At 30.4% G+C, this 22,797-nt stretch overlaps 1 protein-coding gene and 1 long non-coding RNA gene across 2 annotated transcripts in view; one reads left to right on the forward strand and one right to left on the reverse strand.

Annotated features, from left to right (window-relative positions):
* Positions 1-22,797, forward strand: part of LOC136974232 (serine/threonine-protein phosphatase 6 regulatory ankyrin repeat subunit B-like) — a 38,394-nt gene that overhangs the window by 12,937 nt on the left and 2,660 nt on the right. Inside the window, exons 4-26 of the mRNA XM_067269061.1 lie at positions 4,228-4,344; positions 4,707-4,910; positions 7,475-7,678; positions 7,750-7,848; positions 9,519-9,617; positions 11,260-11,361; positions 11,437-11,538; positions 17,376-17,474; positions 17,545-17,670; positions 17,750-17,878; positions 18,870-18,986; positions 19,056-19,154; positions 19,240-19,440; positions 19,523-19,621; positions 19,693-19,794; positions 19,870-19,974; positions 20,589-20,687; positions 20,758-20,856; positions 20,935-21,057; positions 21,136-21,243; positions 21,323-21,520; positions 22,454-22,552; positions 22,627-22,734. Coding sequence (XP_067125162.1) covers positions 4,228-4,344; positions 4,707-4,910; positions 7,475-7,678; positions 7,750-7,848; positions 9,519-9,617; positions 11,260-11,361; positions 11,437-11,538; positions 17,376-17,474; positions 17,545-17,670; positions 17,750-17,878; positions 18,870-18,986; positions 19,056-19,154; positions 19,240-19,440; positions 19,523-19,621; positions 19,693-19,794; positions 19,870-19,974; positions 20,589-20,687; positions 20,758-20,856; positions 20,935-21,057; positions 21,136-21,243; positions 21,323-21,520; positions 22,454-22,552; positions 22,627-22,734 — 2,838 coding nt within the window. The remainder of the gene's footprint in view (positions 1-4,227; positions 4,345-4,706; positions 4,911-7,474; positions 7,679-7,749; positions 7,849-9,518; positions 9,618-11,259; positions 11,362-11,436; positions 11,539-17,375; positions 17,475-17,544; positions 17,671-17,749; positions 17,879-18,869; positions 18,987-19,055; positions 19,155-19,239; positions 19,441-19,522; positions 19,622-19,692; positions 19,795-19,869; positions 19,975-20,588; positions 20,688-20,757; positions 20,857-20,934; positions 21,058-21,135; positions 21,244-21,322; positions 21,521-22,453; positions 22,553-22,626; positions 22,735-22,797) is intronic.
* LOC136974233 (uncharacterized) lies at positions 4,221-14,407 on the reverse strand. The gene is made up of 5 exons (XR_010880615.1): positions 14,358-14,407; positions 13,392-13,468; positions 9,817-9,963; positions 7,742-7,840; positions 4,221-4,332 (listed from the first exon to the last, which is right to left on the reverse strand). It is a non-coding gene; the product is annotated as an uncharacterized lncRNA (long non-coding RNA).

Consider the following 22,797-nt stretch of genomic DNA (forward strand, 5'->3'; position numbering starts at 1 on the left):
ATAATACACAAAAGAAGCCTCGTAACTTGAGGCCCTAAGCTATAGCTTATTTAATTTATATGTAAATCCAGACTTATCTAAATTGCATAAAATACAAAAATGAAGAGAGATAAAATTATTCTTTTGCCCAAGAAAATTACTTAATAAAATTATTATTCTACTGGAAAACTGTTAGCTAAATTATTATTTTAATTTCTTATTCGAAAAAACTAATAAAATATTCTTCAAATGGGAAATAAAATTTTTTAAAAAATTTATATATTCGTTGCATGCGAATTACTTCACGTCAGTGAATATTTGGGCGTTAAAGTCTAATTTTCTCTTCAATTTATTTTTATAATAAAGGTTAAGAATCTTAAACATACGTTTAAATCGATCAAAAGTGAAATTATTCTGTACGTAGGACTTTACTGTACTTGAAAAATTTTTTAAAATAAATTTATCTTAATTTTACCAGACGTGTAAGATTGTAACAATTTTTCCCCTTAAATTAAACTGTGGTAATAGATAATTTCTTGCTATTTTTAGTAAAATTATATAGGGCAATTTATTAAAGAATAAAGACTGTAACACATATATTTTTACAAATAAGAATAAATTAGCATAATCACGAAATTCACATCCTCTCTTACATAATATCCTTCGAAATACGATTAACCTATTAATTATAAAGGGCAACTTTAATAAAGGAAAAACGAATTAAATTTATATAGTTGTAAGTAAATACCTTAAATCAAAAGAAAAATATTTACTTTTTCATTTTCCATGAAATATATATGAAATGATATTCTGATATTAATACCAGTTGTAAAGAAGATGAGTAAAAATTGGTCCAAACGTCAGTTAACTGAAATATATTTTAAAATGGAACGGTTTGGAACGGATGCGTGTTATTCTTCATGAATATCTCTGTTAATCGACTTTTAAACTATCATGTATATCTAGATAGATATAAAAAATAAAGCTACCTACATATATACATTATAGTTTTAGGAGATGTTTGCAGAGTTGTTGTGGAAGCTTTGAAAAGAAAAAAGCTCTGAGAAACTGCAGAAAATACCACTCTTCTACGTATTCTCCTATAAGAAAAAAAACGACATTACTAAGATGCAAATCGAGATTTAAATAAATTATGAAAGAAAAGTTCTAAGTTTCTACATAGACTCGATGTCGATTCTTAGTAATATATAACTGCATCCATAATATAAATTGTTTTTGAATTAACCGTGATTTATAATTTACTTGATAGAAAATTTGCTGTGTTGTTGACTACTTCAATTGAATTTTCTTCAATGTTTTCAAATTGTTATTAAATATATTGTAAATTGTAATTAAAAGTTGCTTTAGTTACAATCATAGCTTGTTAAAAATAAATGTTAATTATAAAAATGAAAGGCTTAATATAATTATACTTATAGAAAGTATGTTGAAATATCGTAAATGTATTGTCTAAAATGTATGAAAAAATTACGGAAATAAGACTGTTAGAAAATTATGTTTAAAAGACTAAACGAAGGTTATCGTCCTTAAGTCAGTTCGAAACAGTCACGATACATTGAAAAATTATGATGAATCGCAGCATTCTGTTATAGACACAATACGTAGAGATAGGAAGGACTAGACAATGTAGAGGTTAAGCAGCTACAGATACAGCCGAGATAGAAAATAAAAAACGAGAAAGTTGAAGAGCAAACTGCAAACAATTTTTATTAGAAAAAATACATTTTTCCAAAAATTAAATATATAAAAATAACACTTACATTAATATAATGTTACTATCAGCATTTCTTTTATTGGTATATTTATAACAAAGTATTTTACAAACTAACTTTACATCCGATGGAATAGCTGACTAATCAGAGGTGCTGATGACACCATAATGTGTTCTATTGTAACTTTTTATGAGTGGAAACCTCCTCTGAGAACTCGTAAAAAGCCGAGAATCGTTTCTTTTGTGTCTAAGATGCGAATAGTAAGAACTCCACTTGAACATTATTGTATGTAAATACTATCTAGCGAATCCATCCTTTCATCAGAATAGAAATCTAGTCAGAAAGAATCTGAAAACAATCTTCAGTATTCTATAAAGTGAATTTCCTAACACAAGACATTTGTGACTCTTCTACGCCACTGTTTGCATTTAATTTACGTTAGTTTTTATAACAGGTAAAATATCTGTTTCATATAAAAACTACAAAAAAGACCAGGAAGTACTCATATATCATAACGGTGGGAAAGACATCGCTCAATGTCAAGAAGAACTATTCCTAACAGAACCTACCACGTACAATAAGAAATCATTCAATGCATCCCGTTGAAACAATCGACATTTCTTCACTTAGAGAGATATTAGAGGTGATTGACATTGTTTCATTTAATATCTATTAACTATTAAATAAAATTAACCAAAGAAAATACTTATTCGGAAGATCTGTGTATGAAATTTCTTCTGAAAATTAAAATATTGCATTTCTAAATAAATTTTTTACGTACATTCTATTCATCTTTCACCTAGTTGGAGTACTATATTCAGGAACGAACCCGTTATATTTACGTCCTTCTTTACTATATAATATTTGATGTTTCTATTTAAAATACGTATTAAAATTTCATTAAATAATAGAATTTTTAATATATGACACAGAGCAGAAATAGCACTCAATGAATGTGTAGTATTCAATGGGTAGATACTAATAACTGGACTAAATATGGAAGAAAGACGACTCACAATGCTACACTCTCTGATCTAAGGAATATATCTTCTTCAAATGTCCTTAAAAATATCTCAAGAATATAATTAATTTTTTCGTTTTTATACTGTATATGAAAATTATAAGCTATTCAAGATTGTTATAGATGAGCATAAATAATATGCAATTGAATAATAAATTATTTAAGATGCTTAAGTAAGGAATTTTGAAATGTTTAAAAAGATTTAGTGAAAGAAAATTGTATCATAGCAAAGAATAGTGAAAGATTAGTCTATGGTTATTGGTTATTTTAGAGAATGAAATCTCTATTAAATCTGAATATTTACCAATCTTCACCAATGAAATCTGATAAATATTTTTGTTTTTTTTAGTAATTTCGTTTAATATGAATTTGTATAAGTTTTTTACATTTATAACATTCTGTATTATTAAATTATTAATATTTTAGCATAAATAGACACGAGAAACTTCTATAAAGTAAAAATAGCAAGTTCTTTATCTGAATAGGGTTATCACGAAGTAATCATGTGGACGAGACTTATATCACACCAAAAAATTAATCTTTATATATCCCCTATGTGTATTTGTAAGAAGATTCATAAAGGATTAACATAAGAATTTTAATAGATAATTCTGTTCGAAAATAACTTTTTATGTAAAAATATTATCAGTAATATTTTTCACCACTCTCTAATAGATAGATTAATTAGAAAAATTTAATCATTTCTTCTAGCAGAAAGAACAAAAAATTAAAATAAAATAAATCATGTAAATTCTATATGATTTATACCGAGGATTTCATAAAAATTTCAGAAATATAAAAGATCTGTCTTAAACTAAAGATGCATCTCAAAGTCTTGTGTGTGTAATACAACTCGAAAAAATACTTGTGCCTCTTAAAAATGGAATTAAATTTTACTGAAATTTTTAAAATTAATTACTTCCAAACTTCACTCTTTATTCTCTAGAATTCCCCCCAAAAAAATCATTAAAAATTTCGTAGAATCTCATGTAAGATTTTTACATAACGTTCAATGATAACACGTGTTAACAAGAAATCTATAGAGCTATTATACTAAAAAAAAACATTGATTAATATAGCATGACGCATATATTCGAGTATTTTTCTTTATTTTAAAGGTTAGATAATAATAAAATTAAATGAGTAATATCATTTATATATATATATATTATTAATTTTAAGAAATGTAATTTGTATATTTAAGTCAGGGATCTGGAGTAAATTTTTTAAACGTGTTATTTATTGCATTTTTAATTAAATTTTATAATAATTAATGTTAATTTAAATTATAATCACATTTTATTTAATTTTTATACAGTTTTTTATATATTTTACAAGTAATAATATAAACAGATGATCTTGATACTGTCTTGAGCTTACTTTAATTGCATTAAATGGAAATATTTAATTTTAATAATGAAATTTTCTATAGTGTAATAATCTTTTTATAATATAAATTTTATTTTAATAACTTACAAAAATTATTTATCGTAGCCCAAAGATCAATTGCCAATTCACATTTTATGCTCTCGACCAACCGGAGCTGCATTGGCACCACTCCAAATGTTACTAAGAGTTTATGGAAAAGAAGCTCGAATGCTAAAGGACAAAGTAAGAATAATTAATTTATGTCATTTATTGAAAAGAAATTTATAAAGTTAGAATTATTAACATTATATTTATACACACAAGTATATGTATACACTGTTTATTGATCTATAAACATTTTAGATCCTATTTTAAGCATTGTAAATGCTTCGTTCTAACAAATCTGTATGTCAACGTATGTCACAATTTTTTAAAGTGTCGCTAAGTTATAAAAACCTGTACACGTTGGTAACAATTCTTTTGTTAATGATAAATCTTTATGGAGTTTGCGTGTTCAATACGAAGGTTTTCTAACGCTACTGAATTGTTATTTACCTTTTTTAAATCATATTATGGATTCTAAAGAACAAAATGTTAACTCGCAGGAAGGAGACAATCCTTTGTTATTGGCTGTAGAGTGTGGAAATCATGGAGTTTGTAGAGAGTTGCTATTGGATAAAACCAAAGAACAGTTAGAATACGTAAGACCTACTACAGGAGATTCGGTCATACACTTGGCCACACTGAGAAAAGATTTGGAAATGCTGAAGTTTTTAGTTGAGGCGGGAGCCACTATCAATGCCCAAAATGTAAGTACATAATAATTAATAATAATATATTACTTATATATTTATAAATAAAAGAATGTCGACCAGCAAAAATTATTGTGACATTGGCTGAAATTTTTAATCATATTTTTAATTTATTTAATTTAGAATATATGCTTTCGATCTCAAATTATTATCTTGCTCCCGTACATCACACTTTTCCTGATAACAACACGTTCTACATACCGGTCATCTAGTTAACTCCGTTGTGAATGAAATATTTGAATTAAAATAACGTAATTTCCGGTTTATATCGGACATTCGTATATAGTTAATCGGAGCTTCCTGCCACTAATCTTTCCATGTCTGATCTCGACTTTCATCTATCTAAAATCGTTCTCGAGATTAAAGAAGAACAGACAGATGTCAGTGGGAATTTATAGGTCTACAATTTTTTCAAATTGTTGCCACTAATGTGGCGAGCAGTAGTCGTGCCTTTTCTGCTCTATGCTATATATTCATACACATTTATAAGCCAAAAGACAAGGGGCCAAAGGTCCATTTAAAAAGCTCTTTTCCTAGATTATGGAGTTAAATTAAAGGGTTTTTTTTTATATAAATGGTGATAATTATTGTTTTAGTTTGTTTTTATTAATTTTATTCGTATACATTTGTGGTTTTCTAGAAAAGGTGAGACTCATTTTAGATCCACATATCAATGTATATCAACGGTAATATCATAAATCAACTATATAAGGTCTTAGAAGGACTCTATCTCATCTTTCCTAGGCCCTATACCTATTTTATAAATTGTATACAGTTATTTTGTACATCTTTATCAAATACTTACTCGAATTTATTAAAAATTAAAATACTTATTCAGTTTATAATTATGATACATCTCCATCAAAGAGAATTATTTTTATTCGATAGAATAATTTTAATTTATTAATTCTAAAGTTAATTACGTGCATAAATATATTTAAAAAATAAACTTTAAAAATCTCTTTCGAGATCCACATCGACCCATTAAAAAAAAAAAAGTCATTCGATAAGAATTTATCAAATGTTAAAATCTTTTCCTAGAAATTTCCTAGTAGAAAGTTAAAACAGTTCATTTATAAAATTTCGTTAATAATTATTAAAAAAATACAAAAATAAACTTAATTCTTTAAAACGGGTAAATCTTATTTTATAAATATAAATTAAAATATATAAATACTTAAATAAATTTGGAATGAATCTTGATGCATGCAGTCAGTTAACCCAAACATATTCTAAGGTTGCAAGTGCGGACTTTTGAACTTCCTTATACTTATATTTACTATAATATTAATAATTTATTAATTTATTATTTGAAATATTAGTTTTTTCACATATTTAAGAGCTTAAAACGAAGGAAAAAATTAAATCAAATAACATCTGAACATATCCTTTTTATAACAACTGAAGATATCCAGATAATATTTTATATATATATATATATATTAAAATTTATTCTATATATTTTATTTTTATAAAATTTCCATTTTAGCTGTTTATTCTTGAAATTTCAAGGAGAAAAATTACTAAAAATCTTAAAAATTTCTCAGTAATTTTAAATCAATTTTATGATATATATATATATATATATATCATAAAATTGATTTAAAATTACTGAGAAATTTTTAAGATTTTTAGTAATTTTTCTCCTTGAAATTTCAAGAATAAACAGCTAAAATGGAAATTGACAAGAAATCGTATCCAAGTCACGAAATCTGCAATATAAATAGGCGCATTAACTTTTCTCTACTCGGTGTACAATCAATTTTGTAGAGCAATAAACTTAAAAATTAACTTCAAATTAACTTCATTTATTAAGCAAATTACCTACTTTAAAAAAAATGATTTAAGAAACATGATTTAAGTCCCTACGACACAGCAACATTTGCAACATTTTCGCTATCAACAATTTCCAGAATCTTTTTAATTTAAAAAAAAAATTTCTTTTGTGGCATTTGTTTCTATTTAAGTAAATGTGCGATTAAGGTGTGTACGTGTTTCTATAGTCTTATTAAAAAAAAAAAAAATACAAATGGAGGCTCTGAAATTGGCGAGCGACGTGCCGCGATAAAGCGACGGGTTAACGCGTGATAAAAATTAAAGCTAATTAATTGCGATTAAAGGAAAGCAAATTGGATTATAATTAAATTTTTTATTGAATATAGGAAGTCCTCTGCTAAATTTGCCATTTGAAGGTTAATGGCACTAAAATATTTACGTCATAGTTGGTTACAGGATTGGTTGCAGGATAATTATGTCACAACTGCTTAAAGATAATAACACTAAAATATTTAGATTATAATTAATTGTAAATGCATTAATATGATCACCTGATTCTATAATTGGCTGGTATGCTCATACGTCATAATTGGTTAGCGATACGTCACTTCCTTTTAACTTTTGTAACCAATAATCTGCAAGAAAAGCATAGGTAGAGTTTTGACTTTATATATCGCGGAGGACAGCCTATGTTCTAGAAAACTGATTACAGAACTCATTAAGAATTTCTTTCTGTAAATTCCTCACCCCATTTACGTTTTTAAAAACATAATTTATATGTTTAGCACAAAGGAGAGACACCTTTACATTACGTTGCAAGAGACGGTGACATGCAGATGATCAAGTATTTTTATCAGCACGGAGCCGATCCTAACTTGTGTGATATAAACGATCGCGTACCACTTCATTTGGCGGCCGAAAACGGTCACAACAGCATCATTGAATTGCTTATTGAGAAGTTTAAAGCTTCAATTTTCCTCAGAACAAAAGTAGGTACGTTTCTATTCATAAAAATACACATATAAAAGCAATAAATTGATTTAAATCCTTACCTTTCTAGGATGGAGATACATTGATGCATATTGCATCTAAAGCGGGTTATCCCAATACTGCTATGATTTTTATGAAGAAAGGAGTTCCGCTTCACATGCCTAATAAAGTAAATACATATATATATATTTTAAAGTGTTTTCTTATTAAAATAATTGGCTATTTTAGAAAAAATATAGGAAATAATCATCTCCTTCATCAATTGAATGTTTAAGCTTATTTATACGTGATTTCCTTTATTTTTAATAATAATAATAATAATAATAATAATAATAATAATAATAAAGGAATGAAGAAAATTTTTTAAAATACCCGTGTTTTAAGGATTAATTCAATAACCTTTTCCTCATTTTACTATTGAATAAAGAAAACTTTATAATCGATTTTAATAAACGTTTTCTTGTGATTGAATAACCAATTTAAGATAATGTTAAATTTATGCAGGTGATCTATAATTGAATGTATTAAACATTCTTCGTGTTTTCCGTCGATTTTGCAGCACGACCGAAAAGATACAAGTAAATATGTTAGATTGATAGCGGCAATGCTTAGCAATTTAGGTTACTACAAAGCGTTGGAGTAAATTTAGCTGTTTACTAGTTCTAATTTAGGTTGATTAACCTTTTTAGTCTCACGAATTCGAAGTGAATCATTTGGACTTCTCAGATTAGAGCTTTTAAAATGGCGAGAAAATATCTGTGATTTAATATATATTTATGGAAAATTTACATATATTATTTATTCATTTATCGAAGAATAGAATGAATTTCATTTAGAGATAGTGAAAATAAGAAGTTAATTTTATTTCCTCCAAGTTCACGAATCATTTTGGTTCGCGCGCTTTTAGGTTATTAGGCGATTTCAGGCTTTCATAATAGATGATAATAATTTCAGGCTAAGCAATCTACTTTTTGTCTAGGTACTTGACAAAGTACCTAGACAAAAAGTAGATTGACTAGACACTTTACAGAGGCCTCAGATACGCAAAATACAGTATACGTTTATCGATAAACTATTGTGAACTCGGGTGCAAGTGCCAGTAATCTTATATTAAGTACAGTGCGTACGAGCATATTATATAAACTTGTATAAAAAGGACTTAGCAAACCCGTACTTGCTTAGAACTTCTCACTAATTGATCCATCACTATTGGATTTAGACTTTTTATTCTAAACTATACTCTATAGCAGGCTCTTATCCTCTTAGCTTGTGTATAAATCCGGATCTAATTATTAGAATTATGATGTCACTACAAATATTTCTAAAACAAGAATATAAACTGCTGAATATAATAAAACCCGAATTCTTCTAATGAAAAGAATGCAATTAAATACAAAACATACAAAATCATTAATAAAAGCATTCTCTGAATAAGTAGGAAACTATTAATCTCCATATATGATGCATTTTTTTTCAAATTTGAAAGATAAATTTGTCTTATATCATATTTCATATTAATACAGCAGAATAGCAGCTTTTTAAACAGAACTTGACCTCTAGATTATTATGTCAAATTATCGATTCGTACGTGCATACGTTAATATATTATACTAAATTATGCTAAAACTTACACAGCAATTCTTATGTTGAGTCAATAAGTTCAATATTAAGTATGCTGTCAATTAAAAACACAAGCTGAATGAATGTATGAAACTTCCCCAAGCATTACGTAGTCTCTGTCATAAAAAAATACATTTAGTTAACATAAATTACTTTATTAATTAATTATTAACAATAAAAATTCTTATTTTTATTAAAATAAACATTAAATTTTTTCAGGCGGGAGCAAAATGCCTACATACAGCAGCGCTGGGTGGGCACGTCGACGTCGTTCGAACTTTGCTCCAGAAAGGGGAACAAGTCGATGCTAAAACAAACGTAAGTATGACTTTTTTATACATAAAAATACCTCGAATGCCGACATTAAATTATCTAAACTGACCCAGATAAAGAAACTAATTTAGTAATTTGTTCGATACTAGGAACGTTACAACGTTTACAACATCCCAATACTTCTTTATAGCCATTTTTAATGGTTATAAATTTAATTGATACTCTGTAAGCTGTTAAAACTTACAGATGTATGAAATGTATCGATGCGAACTTTCCAGAAAGCTTTAGAACCTCCTATGGGTGTGTACTCGGTAGCAACCTCCTCCATTGTATTCTTCTATTGATCCTCTGTCGTCCAATAGACAATAGCTTGAATGTCAGGAGAAAACAGCTATGAAAATTATAAAATTCTAATTTATAAATGACTAAATTTCTAGAAGAAATAGCGACAAATTCCTCGAATTAATATCGAATTTTATATCAAAACAAAATTTTAGCTTTGATTATCATCATTATTATAGATTTAAGCAATGTGTGTAATTTCTCATTAAAAATAAATTGTTAATGAGGAATTTGTGAAATTTAATAAATTTTAAGAAACTATTAGTAAATTTAGACTGTTTTCTTGTTAAAGTGTTTATTATATTAAAAAACTTGACAGTTTCAAGCCCATAAAAACTCTGTAAAATTATTATCATAATATATATCAGCAGCATTATTATTTACATCATTGATGATAAAATACGAAAAATTTAGTTATACATGTGCTAAACCTTGATATATTTTTAATGTTTTTATGATATTTTCTGCAAAAAATTTAAAATTTAAAATTAAAATTCCTATCATATAATAAGTACACACAGTAAAACAATTAATTATATGTGATCTAGATTATATTTCTCTTGAAATAAAAACGTTATAAAGTTGCTATGCTCTGATTTTAATGTAAAAGTCTTAAGGTAAATTGGTTGCTTAGGAAATTTTTCTAAATAAATACATTAATATGATTTTGTATGCAATAATTATATATTATGTAATAAGTTAATTAGTAAATTATCGCTGTTTAAAATACAATATACGATAAGTTCGATCTCATTAAGTTTCTGTATTGCCTCATTATCACTTTATATTTTCATTTGATTTTAAAGAAAAAACTGTCAAGGAACATATTGCAGATGGTTTATCATTAAAAATTATCAAAATACATCAAAAGAATCAAAATAATTATCATTATTTCGATTTTTTTCTAATATCTTCAGACTCTTAGTATATCATTGATTTGTGGTTACAGAACCTTTCAAGAATTGTCTTATGAAACTGAATAGAGATTTAACAAGTGTTCATTATTTAATAAAAAATTTTAATTGAAATTCTTAAAAGTATATGAAGTTCTCTGTGATATAATTAAACATCAAAATCATTACTTGACTTTTATGGGTCTTTAAACCTGTTTCTGCCTTCATCATCATCTTTCTCTTCACCTTACTTTATTACATCTGTCTTCCAATTCCAGGCTCAACATTTCACAGCATCCTTCTTTTCTTCATCCTCCTATATCTTTCTATGTCTATCTTCAGATGTTTTACACTGAATTTTACTCTTTTCTACAGCATCTATACTTAAATATGCTTGTTATTTCGCTAATTAATTAATATATTAAATTAAAAAGCTGAATTCATCTATCTAGGATAACTTCACAGCTTTGCACATAGCAGTTCAAGCTAATCAACCTCAAGTAGTAGAGATTTTATTAGGTTACGGAGCACAAGTTCAAATTAAAGCAGGAAAAGTAAGTTATTTTCTTGATTAACAATTATTTAAATAATAATGTATTAATATAAGCTATGTAATTTTCTAACTAAAGGAAGGGGAAACACCTCTTCACATAGCTGCAAGAGTTAATAAAGGTCTAAGATGCTCGGAGCTGTTACTAAAAAGTGGTGCAGAAGTCAATGCAAGACAAGAGGTAATGCAAATTAAAAAACTATATATATTATTATTATTAAATATAAGAACATCAAATTTTACTTTTAAAATGTATTTTTATGCTTAAGAAATACAATTAGTGATATGTACTTGGTATCATTGCCACTACTACCAATTAATATATAGATTTATAAGTTCCAAACTGATATCTATAAGTAGTTTTAAGGTCAAGTTTGCCAAAAACGTGGTGTATTTAATTATATGTCGATGGCTTTGTAGGCTACGTAGACAATCATACGTCTGGCTTTATAATCAATTAATTAATTTATAGTAAAAATGTCTAACAATATACTATTGAAAGATCGATTCGTAAGGATTTTCATTATTTTAATGGACGAACACCTTTGTTGAAAATTTTAGGTTTTTCCCCCTTTGTTTTAAATGAATGAAATAAATCTGTTTAATCGAAATTAATCTTATTATATATTGTTATATATAAAAAGTTCTTTATATCTGTTTCTAAATGAAATTATTGATTTCTGTCAAGATGAAAAATACAGTTTTTACTGAATTTTAGTGTAAGAAATTAGTTCTTAGCTATTATTTAATTTGGATAAATAATGGCTAAGAACTATAGTATTTTTATGCTTACACCAATGAATGAAGCTAGTTAAAACAGTAAAAAAAAAAAAAAAAGTGCCAGCGTATAAGCGCTCCATTTTCGGAATTTTCCGGGAAAAAAGTGCGTTTTATACACCGGAAAATACCTTTAAACATATTTTTCCCGCTAAATTTATTTTAAAATAATCTAAAATAAATATTTTTTTTATTAAATTAGAGTGTATTCAACATTTTAAAATTTAAATATTTGTTTATATTTTGATTTCCCTGCTGTTATATACAACAGAGGAAAAGTGTGGCGATTTGTCAAAAAATGACCCCCAAGATTTTTACATTTTTGGACTTCGAAACGTTAAGAAATGCAAAAAGTTGGGTTTTTTTCTGTGTGTATGAATATTAGTGTGTGTGTGTGTGTGTGTGTGTGGGAGGCACTGTTTTGTTTTCCACTTTGAAGCTTAATAACTCCTGTACCTTTTGTCGAAAATTTTTGAAATTTTTCAGGGAGGTTTGTATGTTAGGGGGATCGATGCTACTAAATTTTAGTGGTTAAAGGTCCAGGAGTGGGGAGATAGCGGAGTCACGTGCAGTATCTCGAGTGGAGTCGGACTTAATGAATTTACTCGTTATTAGCCCTAACAATTATTATTTTTTTAAAATAAAACTTGTTTCTACCCTCAAAATTAAGCTCTCTGCCATTTTATAATAGTTAATAATATAAAAAGTTTTTAAAAATCTCCTAATGGCGCCACACAATTTTAACTTGCCAGGAAAGTTACGCAACTCGTTGCTGGATTTTTATGATTAGCAATCCTAAATTTTCATAACGTTTAATAAGAGTTGCCCTTAAGAAGTATGAACCCCTTGACAAATTAATTATGAAATTAGATTTTTTACAACGATCCTCACTAACAAGCAAAATAAAACATAGGAACCAAACCTTTAGTAGAAGTAAACCACTTTTTATAATATTTAAAATAAATTAAGATTAAATCTTCATAGAAGTGCGTGTAAATGGCACAAAATTATAATTTATTTTTTAAATTTACGTTTTTTATGGGCTAAAAATATTAAATGAAGCCAATAATACGAGTCATAAAGTGGATAATATTCCTGTAATAATCACTTAATTCATATTTTTATATTATATGTAAATTTAATGATTTACTTGACTCCAGATAACCATTAAATCTGCATATATATATCATTATATACACCATAGTTTTATATTTACGGAGTAATTCTATATCATATAATGATGTGCAGACTACTCACCTGATTAGTCTATTCTTCATAAAAAAAATTACATAAATAAATTCAAAACACGTAACAAAAACACATTCTTGTAAAATCTACGAAAATAAAATTTAAAATAATTACAATTTTTATCAAATTAAAAACAAAAAAATTGTAAATGATAATAACGTATAAAATGTTGTATTTCGTTCGGAATTAGCACAAGGTTGCTGTCGAGAACAAATCACACAGGAATAACTAATTATTAAAACCTTTCACCCAAAGGTTTTAATAATTAGTTATTCCAGCTGTCACTATAATAATTTTTAGGACCGAAGAGGGGAATTAAGCCCGAAATGTATATCCTTTCTAAATTATAGAAAACAAACCTACTTTTTCCATCAAAAAGAGAGTTCCTGTGTGATTTGTTCTCAACAGCAACCTTGCACTAATTCCGAAAGAAATACAACTAATTGAAAGAACAGTAAGCAATCTCTCGTCTCCACTCGATACGACATACGAGCCCCCTTTATCTCCTCGCCCCGTCCACCTTTAACCGCCAAAATTTAATAGGAAAATCCCCCCTAATACACAAAATTTCAGAAAATTTCGACAAAAGGCAAAGGAGTTATTAAGCTTCAAAGTACATAAATAAAATCGTGTCCCCACCTACTCACATACAAACCCCCATTTTATTTGTTTATTGCATAGCCTGTTATTGCTTGTAAGGATGAACTAATAGGTTAAAGAGACCATCCATTAACTACATGTACAGTTTAGGGAAGGAGGATCGAGAAGAGTATACTATTATACTGTACTGTACTGTACTGTACAGTACATGGTGGGTCGTGCATCGTGCACATGGCAGGAGAGAGTCTTTAAAATATTACACGTAATTAAAGGCGAGGGAGTTTGCCAAAAGTACATTATTGTATACGATAGTACCGAGAGTGGCTCAAGTAATTAATGAAAACAGCTTTACTAATGCGACAATCGTAAACCAACCAATACGTCAACCTTACGTAAGTAGAAAGAAATAAATGAACACGTCCTTCAATATCTACAGTTTGATAATGTCCGCGATAAACAGGTTGAACGAAAACTGGCGTCTCTTCTCTTCCATCTTTAGCAGACGACTTTTCGTCTTGTTTTTGCCAACGACGCCCTCTCGTGGATGAAGAAAAACATCAAGAAATCATAGACATCGGATTCTTATTTAAACGATTGGACCGCTAAAGATTGATTTTTATAATTCTTTCGGTATTCTCTAAACTGGAGTACCAAGTACCCTCGAAAGTACTTAATTGACTAAAGATTGTGACTTCTAGAAAAATGAGTCATATTTTATAATATGATTATATAATATATTATCGTTGACAAGAATTCATATAGTGATTTATGGGAAGGGCGCTATATCGGCGTTATTTTCAAATTTTGTTTTGAAAATAACATATTTATCACATGCAAAATATTAATAATGAATTTTTCCATATAAAACTAAACAAACTAAACCCGATATATGTTAATGATCAAAGATACAGCCAGATTTTTATCGGGCTATAATATGGTTAATTAATTTTTAAGATACTAAAAAGTTTGTCCTAGAAATAAACGGTTAAGTAAGTGGCTTATTTTAAAATCACTATTACTGTTAATGAAAGGATTAATGGTTAAAGTTTACCTAGGGAACCCCAATGGCCGAACCATTTTGTTTGCTGTACTACGCACGCGTACTACGTTCAAAAAATTATGCAAATTAGTTAGTATGTATAATTTTTTGAAAAAATAATAATTACATTAGTAAAAAATAAATGTTTTAAGATTATTTTGCAAGTTCAGATAGCTATGAAATATAAAACAAACTGTTACTCACGTGTTTGACGCTCTGTCATACATTTCCTTTCCGTTTCTTCTCGCTTTTCCTTGATTTGCGATCCCTATCGCTGATGTTTCTCTTTTTACTTGATATTTTTACACGTTTTTTAGTTTCGCCACACGAATGTGCCTTACTTTTTTTCCCCTTCTTACACTCGTCGCTTTGTGTAGCAGCTGGAACGGACTCCGGTTCTTTTCATTTCGGCTCGATTCCGGACCCTTCTCTGCACACACCTCCTACAACCCACCTCGTCCCCTTCAATTTTTTACCTTTCTCGTATTTTCTCTTTGCAATTGCTGTTTCGTCTATTTCCACAACTTCATTTATCCCGCCAATCTTAAAAGTACATAGGTTATTAATGGAAACCATCATAACAAAACGTAAAAAGTTTGCCCAGTCGACTGGTGTTTTTTTGGAGATTCCCGAAGCTCCAGCAGCAACAGTTAGCGAACACTCTAAACACAGTAGGTGCCAGATAAATGACAAAATACTCTCCCACGACAAACGACCACATTTCCCTTTAAAGGTTCCTTGGAAAGCTGAATAATTCGTCTTGCAAACATTACATCGCATCGATACAGAGTTTTTATCTGCTCTATACATTAATTTACGACGTTTCCCACATTTGTCGCATACCTCTTCTACATGTTGCAAATTCGAGAATATTGCAAATTTCACATCACTAGGCATTTTCTTATCTATTGCCAAATCATCGTAACCAGAGTACATTAATCTAAAGAAACGACCGGAGGTACAATTAATCCAAAAATTTTCAGAATTAATGTATGCAGTTTCCATTTTGTCGCCAAAAAAAAAGAAAAAAACGTCTTACAACAATTACGAATACGATAGAATTATTAAATTTGCTGCACGTTGCATCACGAAAAGTAGACGGAACAAAAACTTACCTATTTACTATTAAAAATAGCAGAAAGTAGCATTTTTTCTTCAAAAATGTTTAACTGGTGGGGAAAAAAACCACTCGCAGCAGTCGAGCCGTCACGAAAAACAAAAAATTTGCATACGATAGCGTTATTTAAAAATTGCGCCACCTACACCGAATTTCTAACATCACCTGCCGTCGAGATTACCGGAAGCGCGGCCATTGGGGTTCCCTAGGTAAACTTTAACCGGATTAATTAATTAAGATAATAATAATTATTTTAAATCAGGTCTGGCCAACCCGCGGCCCGCGGGCCGCATGTGGCCCGTCACGTTAAATTGTGTGGCCCGCTAAGCAATATTATATATCTATTAAAACTTTTGTTTCCCATTATGTGTATACCAAAACAATTAAATAAATGAAAATTGCATGTCTCATTGTTATAATGCACAAGTGCGAGTACGAATTCTTGGTATAACAATAAAATCTTATTCATTTTGTATTTGTTTTACTTTTTTAAAAGTAAGTTTGCCTAAATTGTGGCCCACTGTAATTTTACGCGTGATCAAAGTGGCCCGCGAAACAATTTGGGTTGGCCAGGCCTGTTTTAAATGATTTTTTATAAAAATATTCAAAAATTATTTTGATATTTCAGGCGCAATGTCGAAAGATTAAATGCCAAATGATCAAAATGTAAAGTAAATTTTCATCTTAATCATTCGACATTTTTCTTTCGACGTTTTGAAGTGTAACTAACTTCGGGACACGCGGGAGACATTTCGGTACGAAAAAAAAACTAGTACCAAAAACACCACTGTGGCAGTCTGGGCACTACATGCACTCGCTTAAGGTTACAACGTGATGCAGATTCACAACCACGTTTATTCTTTGATCTTTCTTCTTCGAAGAAGTTAATCCCCAATGAGCTGGTGATATTCTCCGTGAAGGCCCAGAGTCTGGCCTTCGCCGGAAACCTTATGAAGTTTTGAGTTAATCGCTTTCATGCGAGATGAAGCGCCTCCCCTGTTCATTGCTTTCAGGTGCACAAGTATAATGCTTGCAGCACCAAAAGTTTCGAAGTTAAAGTTTTGGCACTAGTGTTTTTCTACGGAAACGTCCTCCGTGTGTTTAAAATACCACCATTGCCAGATTTGGTTGTAATTATAATTAATTTAACAATTTTACAAATACAGTATTAGTAAATTAGTAAAAATTGTGATTTTTCAATAAAATGCGTTTAAATAAATGATTTTTTACGTTCAAGACTGGAGAAACACCTATACATGTGGCAGCTAAACACGGGCACTTAGATACAGTTATGCTGCTATTAAGCGACGGAGCAGGAATTGATATAAAAACACAGGTAACGGTCGAAGGTTACTTTCATTTTCTCGACATACATTGCAAAAAATAATATAAATTGCTTATTTTAGAATGGGGAAACACCTTTACACGTTGCTGTTAAGAATTGTCACTTTCCAGTTGCTCGTTCTTTATTAGAGCATTGGCAAGGTAAACATTCTAAGGACTCCGTTTCGCTCGTCAATCAGCAAAACGTTGTAAGTTTAATGAAATGAATACTAAAATTTAAAGTAAAAATATAATAATAGATTAATTTTGTTGATATCTAATTAACAGGAAGGAGAAAGCGCAATGCATTATGCGGGTGCCATAACTAAACAAAATATTCACTATCCTACGGAAGATAAAGATTTGGTCAAGTTGTTGTTAGAAAGCGGATCGGATGTTAATATGGAGAATAAAGCGGTAAGATATTTGATAAAATATTTTCAAATGTAGTAATAATAATTTCCTAGTGTTCTTTGGGTACGGAACGCGACACTTGAGCGATCTGACGAGCGGGATACTATCGGCAAACGTCAGAAAAAAACTAAATGGCCAGACTGTTAGCGAAACAAAGACCAATTCAGTGGTTTTATCCACTAGACCACTGGTGGGAAATCGACTTCTTAATTGTCTCTACACAATTCTTCCTTGACCGAACCCATGGCCTGTTTCCATTAATGTTAAGTTTTCCATTTGCTCGACAGGTCCCCTCACCAGATATTCATAATACTTTCTATTAACTTTTCTTCAATTGCCTCCACTCTTAGGAATTTTCTTCTAACCTTGTTTCTCCGGCCGGATGGCCGAGCGGTCAAGGTGGCAGCCTACCGCTCTGGGGGACCCGGGATCGAATCCAAACGGGTCGAATAATCCCCAGGAATTTTTCGGGGGGTGGTCCGTTCGGATATGTCGGGCCCCGTCCCTCACCACCCGGTCGCCCCATTGTGGGCCTGGCCGAACCCATAATGGGCCTACTAAAAGAGGCCCTCTTAGTGCCCACTAGGGCGGAAAGAGTTAAAAAAAAACCTTGTTTCTTCTAGACGTTTCTGTCATCCATAGTAATATCCTTGTCTCTGTAGTATGTAGTCTTCTTGCTTCTTGCAATGCCCATTTCGTTTCTTTTATAATACCCAGCATTTACTTCCACATATTAATGCCGGTGTTATTGCCCCGTTGTAATATCTACCCTTAAACCCGTATGGTACCTGTCACACACACCACTAGCTGTTGTTCAGAGGTTGAACTATTCTTCCTGTAGGAGTAATGCCGGAACGTAGCACACTTTGACATTACTTCTCTGTCAAGACAGACATTAGTGTTTCAAAAAATTTAATTATTTTAAATGCGTACATCCAAATATTCGATATATTTTAATTCTCGTAAAATATTTTATTAAAATTAATTATTTTAGATGAAAGAAACATCGATTCACTATTGTAGCAGAGAAGGAAACGAAGACATACTAAAAGAGATCCTAGAGCACTTATCACCAGCAGAAGTGCAGTCTGCATTTAACAGACAATCTAAGGTGAATTTAAATTAATAATGAAATAAGAAATTACAATATTTAAACTACAATTTTGATTCATTTTTTCAGTATGGATGGTCGCCTCTGCTCTATGCGTGCCGCGCGGGACATCCTAATTTAGTTAAAGTCTTGCTACAGCACGGCGCGAGAGTGGATATTTTTGATGAGGTAAGTTTACAGAGGCAATTTTATTAATTTTAGAAATCTAAATATGTTTAACCATACTTAATTTAAACAAAAAATTATGTTCTAGAGTGGGAAGGCTGCTCTTCACTTAGCGGCCGAGTACGGGCATCACGAAGTTGTTGATATTTTATTACAAAATAATGCGTTCGTTAATTCTCGATCTAAAAAAGGTTTAACTCCCCTTCATCTGGCTGCCAAACACGGTTACAACGGGATTGTTCAACATCTCGTAGCTGATCACGGAGCTGTTTTGGATGCTTTAACACTAGTAAGTAATGCATATATGCGACGCGCTTCGGAGCGCTACGTTTCCAATATGGCGGATAGTTACTGATGTACTTTTCTTACAGATTAAAAAAACACCGCTCCACTTGGCAGCCGAAAAGGGAAAGCTCGACGTATGCAGCACACTTTTAGAATTGAATGCGGATGCACACGCCATCGATAATGTAAATAAAGCTTTTAATATACAAAGAAATGTTGTAAACAATAATAATTATTATTATTTTATACACTTTAGCAAGGTCAAACACCTCTTCTATTAGCGGCGGAAAATGACCATCCGGAAATTGTTAAATTATTTTTACATCATAAACCCGAACTGGTTTCAATGGCTAATTCGGTAAATAATCATTTTTTCTTTAATTATCTTTTACTTAAAATATTTAAATAATTAATACACTTTAATTCTGCGTAGAGCGGTTTCACCTGCGCTCATATAGCGGCCATGAAAGGTAGCGTGGCTGTAATCAAAGAATTGATGAAGTTTAATCGTCATCTTGTCACCACTGCAAGAAATAAGGTAATAAATAAATATATATATTATTCTACAAGATAAATGCGTAAGAATTTAAAGAATTCATCTATTCTTTTAAAAAGTTTAATTTTTGTTAAGTGCATTTACATTGATTTCGCTTCGTGTTAAAGCGCGAAGCGAACGTAACGCTTCGAGCGCGACATCGCGACGTCGCATTCTTAATTAAAATATACATACATTTTAATCATTATTAAACTATATTTTCCAAGTCTATTTGGTTTAAATTATGAAGCTAATGATTATCTGTAATAATTTATTGTTATAAATAAATATATAAATTTTAAACTGATTTTACACGCGAAGCGAAGCGGCAGAGCGTGGCGCAAACGACGTCTTTTGTTTCCTTTAAGTATTAAGATTTCACGCAAGAAACGTTTTATAAATTAATAAAATAATAACGAACCTTCAATAACGGCACCTCCCAATAACGAATACCTCTAAACTGCGGCCACTTTTTTAGGAATAGTTTTTTTGGGGGAAGTGCTTACAAAATAACCTTCGAACAGCGGCCATTTTTTGTGTTCAGTCAGTGGCCGTCGTTCAGAGGTTTGACTGAACTTTTTAAAGACTTTTAATGCAAATTTCCATGTATTTTTTAGAGCAATAATACCGCTCTGCATCTAGCAGCTGCCGGAGGACACGCAAAATTAGTTAAAGTGTTGTTGGAAGCTGGAGCATCAGCAACTGACGAAAATGGAGTAAGAAAGTTAATTTATAGAAATTCGAATAATTAAATTTTATTTTCTAACGTAAGTTTTCCCTGTTTAGGACGGATACACGGCACTCCATTTAGCGGCCAAACACGGACACGTGAAGGTACTTCAAGCGTTGAAGACGGCAGTTTCTTGGAGGATTACTAGCAAAAAGGTGCTTACAAGAGTTAAAACAATGGAATAAACTGTCATCCGAGGACAAAAATTAAGTTATTTTTTTAATGTATTACAGACAGGAATGGCTGCACTTCACGTGGCAGCGAGTTTCGGACAGACAACCTTCGTTAGAGAAATGCTGACTCAACTACCTGCAAATATAAGAAGTGAAAGACCGTCTGACGGAAGCAGCGAAGACGTAAAAACTTTAATTTAATTTTTAATTAAATTAATTAAATTATTTAAATAGCTAATTAGGTTTTTTTAATAATTATAGTATGGATTTACTCCGCTTCATCTTGCTGCAGATAATGGTCACGAAGGTACCGTTCGCGTACTTCTCAACAGCACGGGCGTACAGACAGACGCATCGACCGAATTGCAGGTAGTTTTTTTTATACATTTTTACTCCGTTATATCCTGTTATTTCCATTAAAAAATGCTATATTTAAATATTTTTGTAGGGAATTTTAGCTCTTCACATGGCAGCGCGTGGGGGTCACTTGGCTGCTGCTGGTCTACTTTTAAGCAGATCTACCGAACAACTTCACGCTACCGACAAACAAGGAAGAACACCCCTCCATATGGCTGCTGCTAATGGTCATAAAGATATGGTGGGCCTCTTGTTAGGTCAAGGGTCAGATATCAACACGGGTGACAATGTGAGTGAAAGTGATTAAAATTCAACACGCTTTTGCATAACAATAGTCGAGTTTCAAATCTAAATGGCGGCCATTTTCTCGGGAATATTTCTTTCTGAAATTCTGCAAATGACTTCCAAATAACGGCCACTTTTTATGTTTCCGACAGTGGCCGTTGTTCGGAGCTTTGACCGCATGAACGGAATATGTAGGAATGAAGTGTTCGTCAATAATTGGTTGTTTATGCTGTTGTAGACTCTTATTTTATAAATTATACAAGGGGATCTACCTCATAGTTAGACATGATGTTGAGGATGTTAGTCGATGTTACGGTGAAAAAGTAATTGTTTAAGTGATAAAAAATTGATAAGTAGGTTTCTTTTTATGTAGACTGAAAGAAAATCAACATAATCAATTTTAAAAATTCCTTGTGTTCGTATTTACAACGATCTTGGTAGTAGAAGAGCATTCGATTTTTGTAATTATTAATTCATCTGGTTTTAATGAAAAGTAAACTATTTCCAATGATTTTGCCAAACGGAAGATGCATTTTAACTCGGGAAATATTTTAATATTTATAAAGTAAATTCTGTTAATTAGTCTTGAAATATTCTTTCTCGTTTTCCAATAGAATAGTTAATGTAAGCAAACACAAATGCATAAATTCACGGCATTGACATTTACATTCGTATTTTGTGTAATTATCATTTTACGATACGCGTTACGCCGAATTAACAAATATTTACACTAATTTAACCAATTATTTCTTGGGTTATGACAAAGACAATTAAGGTTTATGTCCTGGGCAATGTGGGAAATTTCTCCTCGACAAATACAACTATGATAATTAATTACACTTAAGTAGAAACACACTTAGACGAGGTATTTAAAATGCTATTTTTATTATAAAATACGTTTATTTTCGTATAATTAATTTCGCTATTTATTGAACAGAATGGATTAACAGCATTACACTACACAGCAAAAAATGGCTACTTAGAAGTGGTTCAACTCTTGATAGATAGCGGAGCATCCCCAATGTCCGTTACAAAGGTGAAAGATTGAATAATAAGCATTAAATAATTAAATGTTTATACAATTATTAATTAATATTACACCAATTTCAGGATGGTAAAGTGCCTTTGTGTTTAGCAGCCGCTGCCGGTCATTATAATGTACTAAAATACTTATTAAGGAAAGAACACGACACTCAAGTATTAATGGACGACAAAACGGTAAGATTTAATCTGTATTAAAGTAAGGCTTTAATTATAAATGCTGAACGAAATCTTTTAAAA

The sequence above is a fragment of the Centruroides vittatus genome, unplaced genomic scaffold (genome assembly GCF_030686945.1).
Source record: "Centruroides vittatus isolate TY-2023 unplaced genomic scaffold, ASM3068694v2 contig_345, whole genome shotgun sequence".
NCBI lineage: Eukaryota > Metazoa > Arthropoda > Arachnida > Scorpiones > Buthidae > Centruroides > Centruroides vittatus.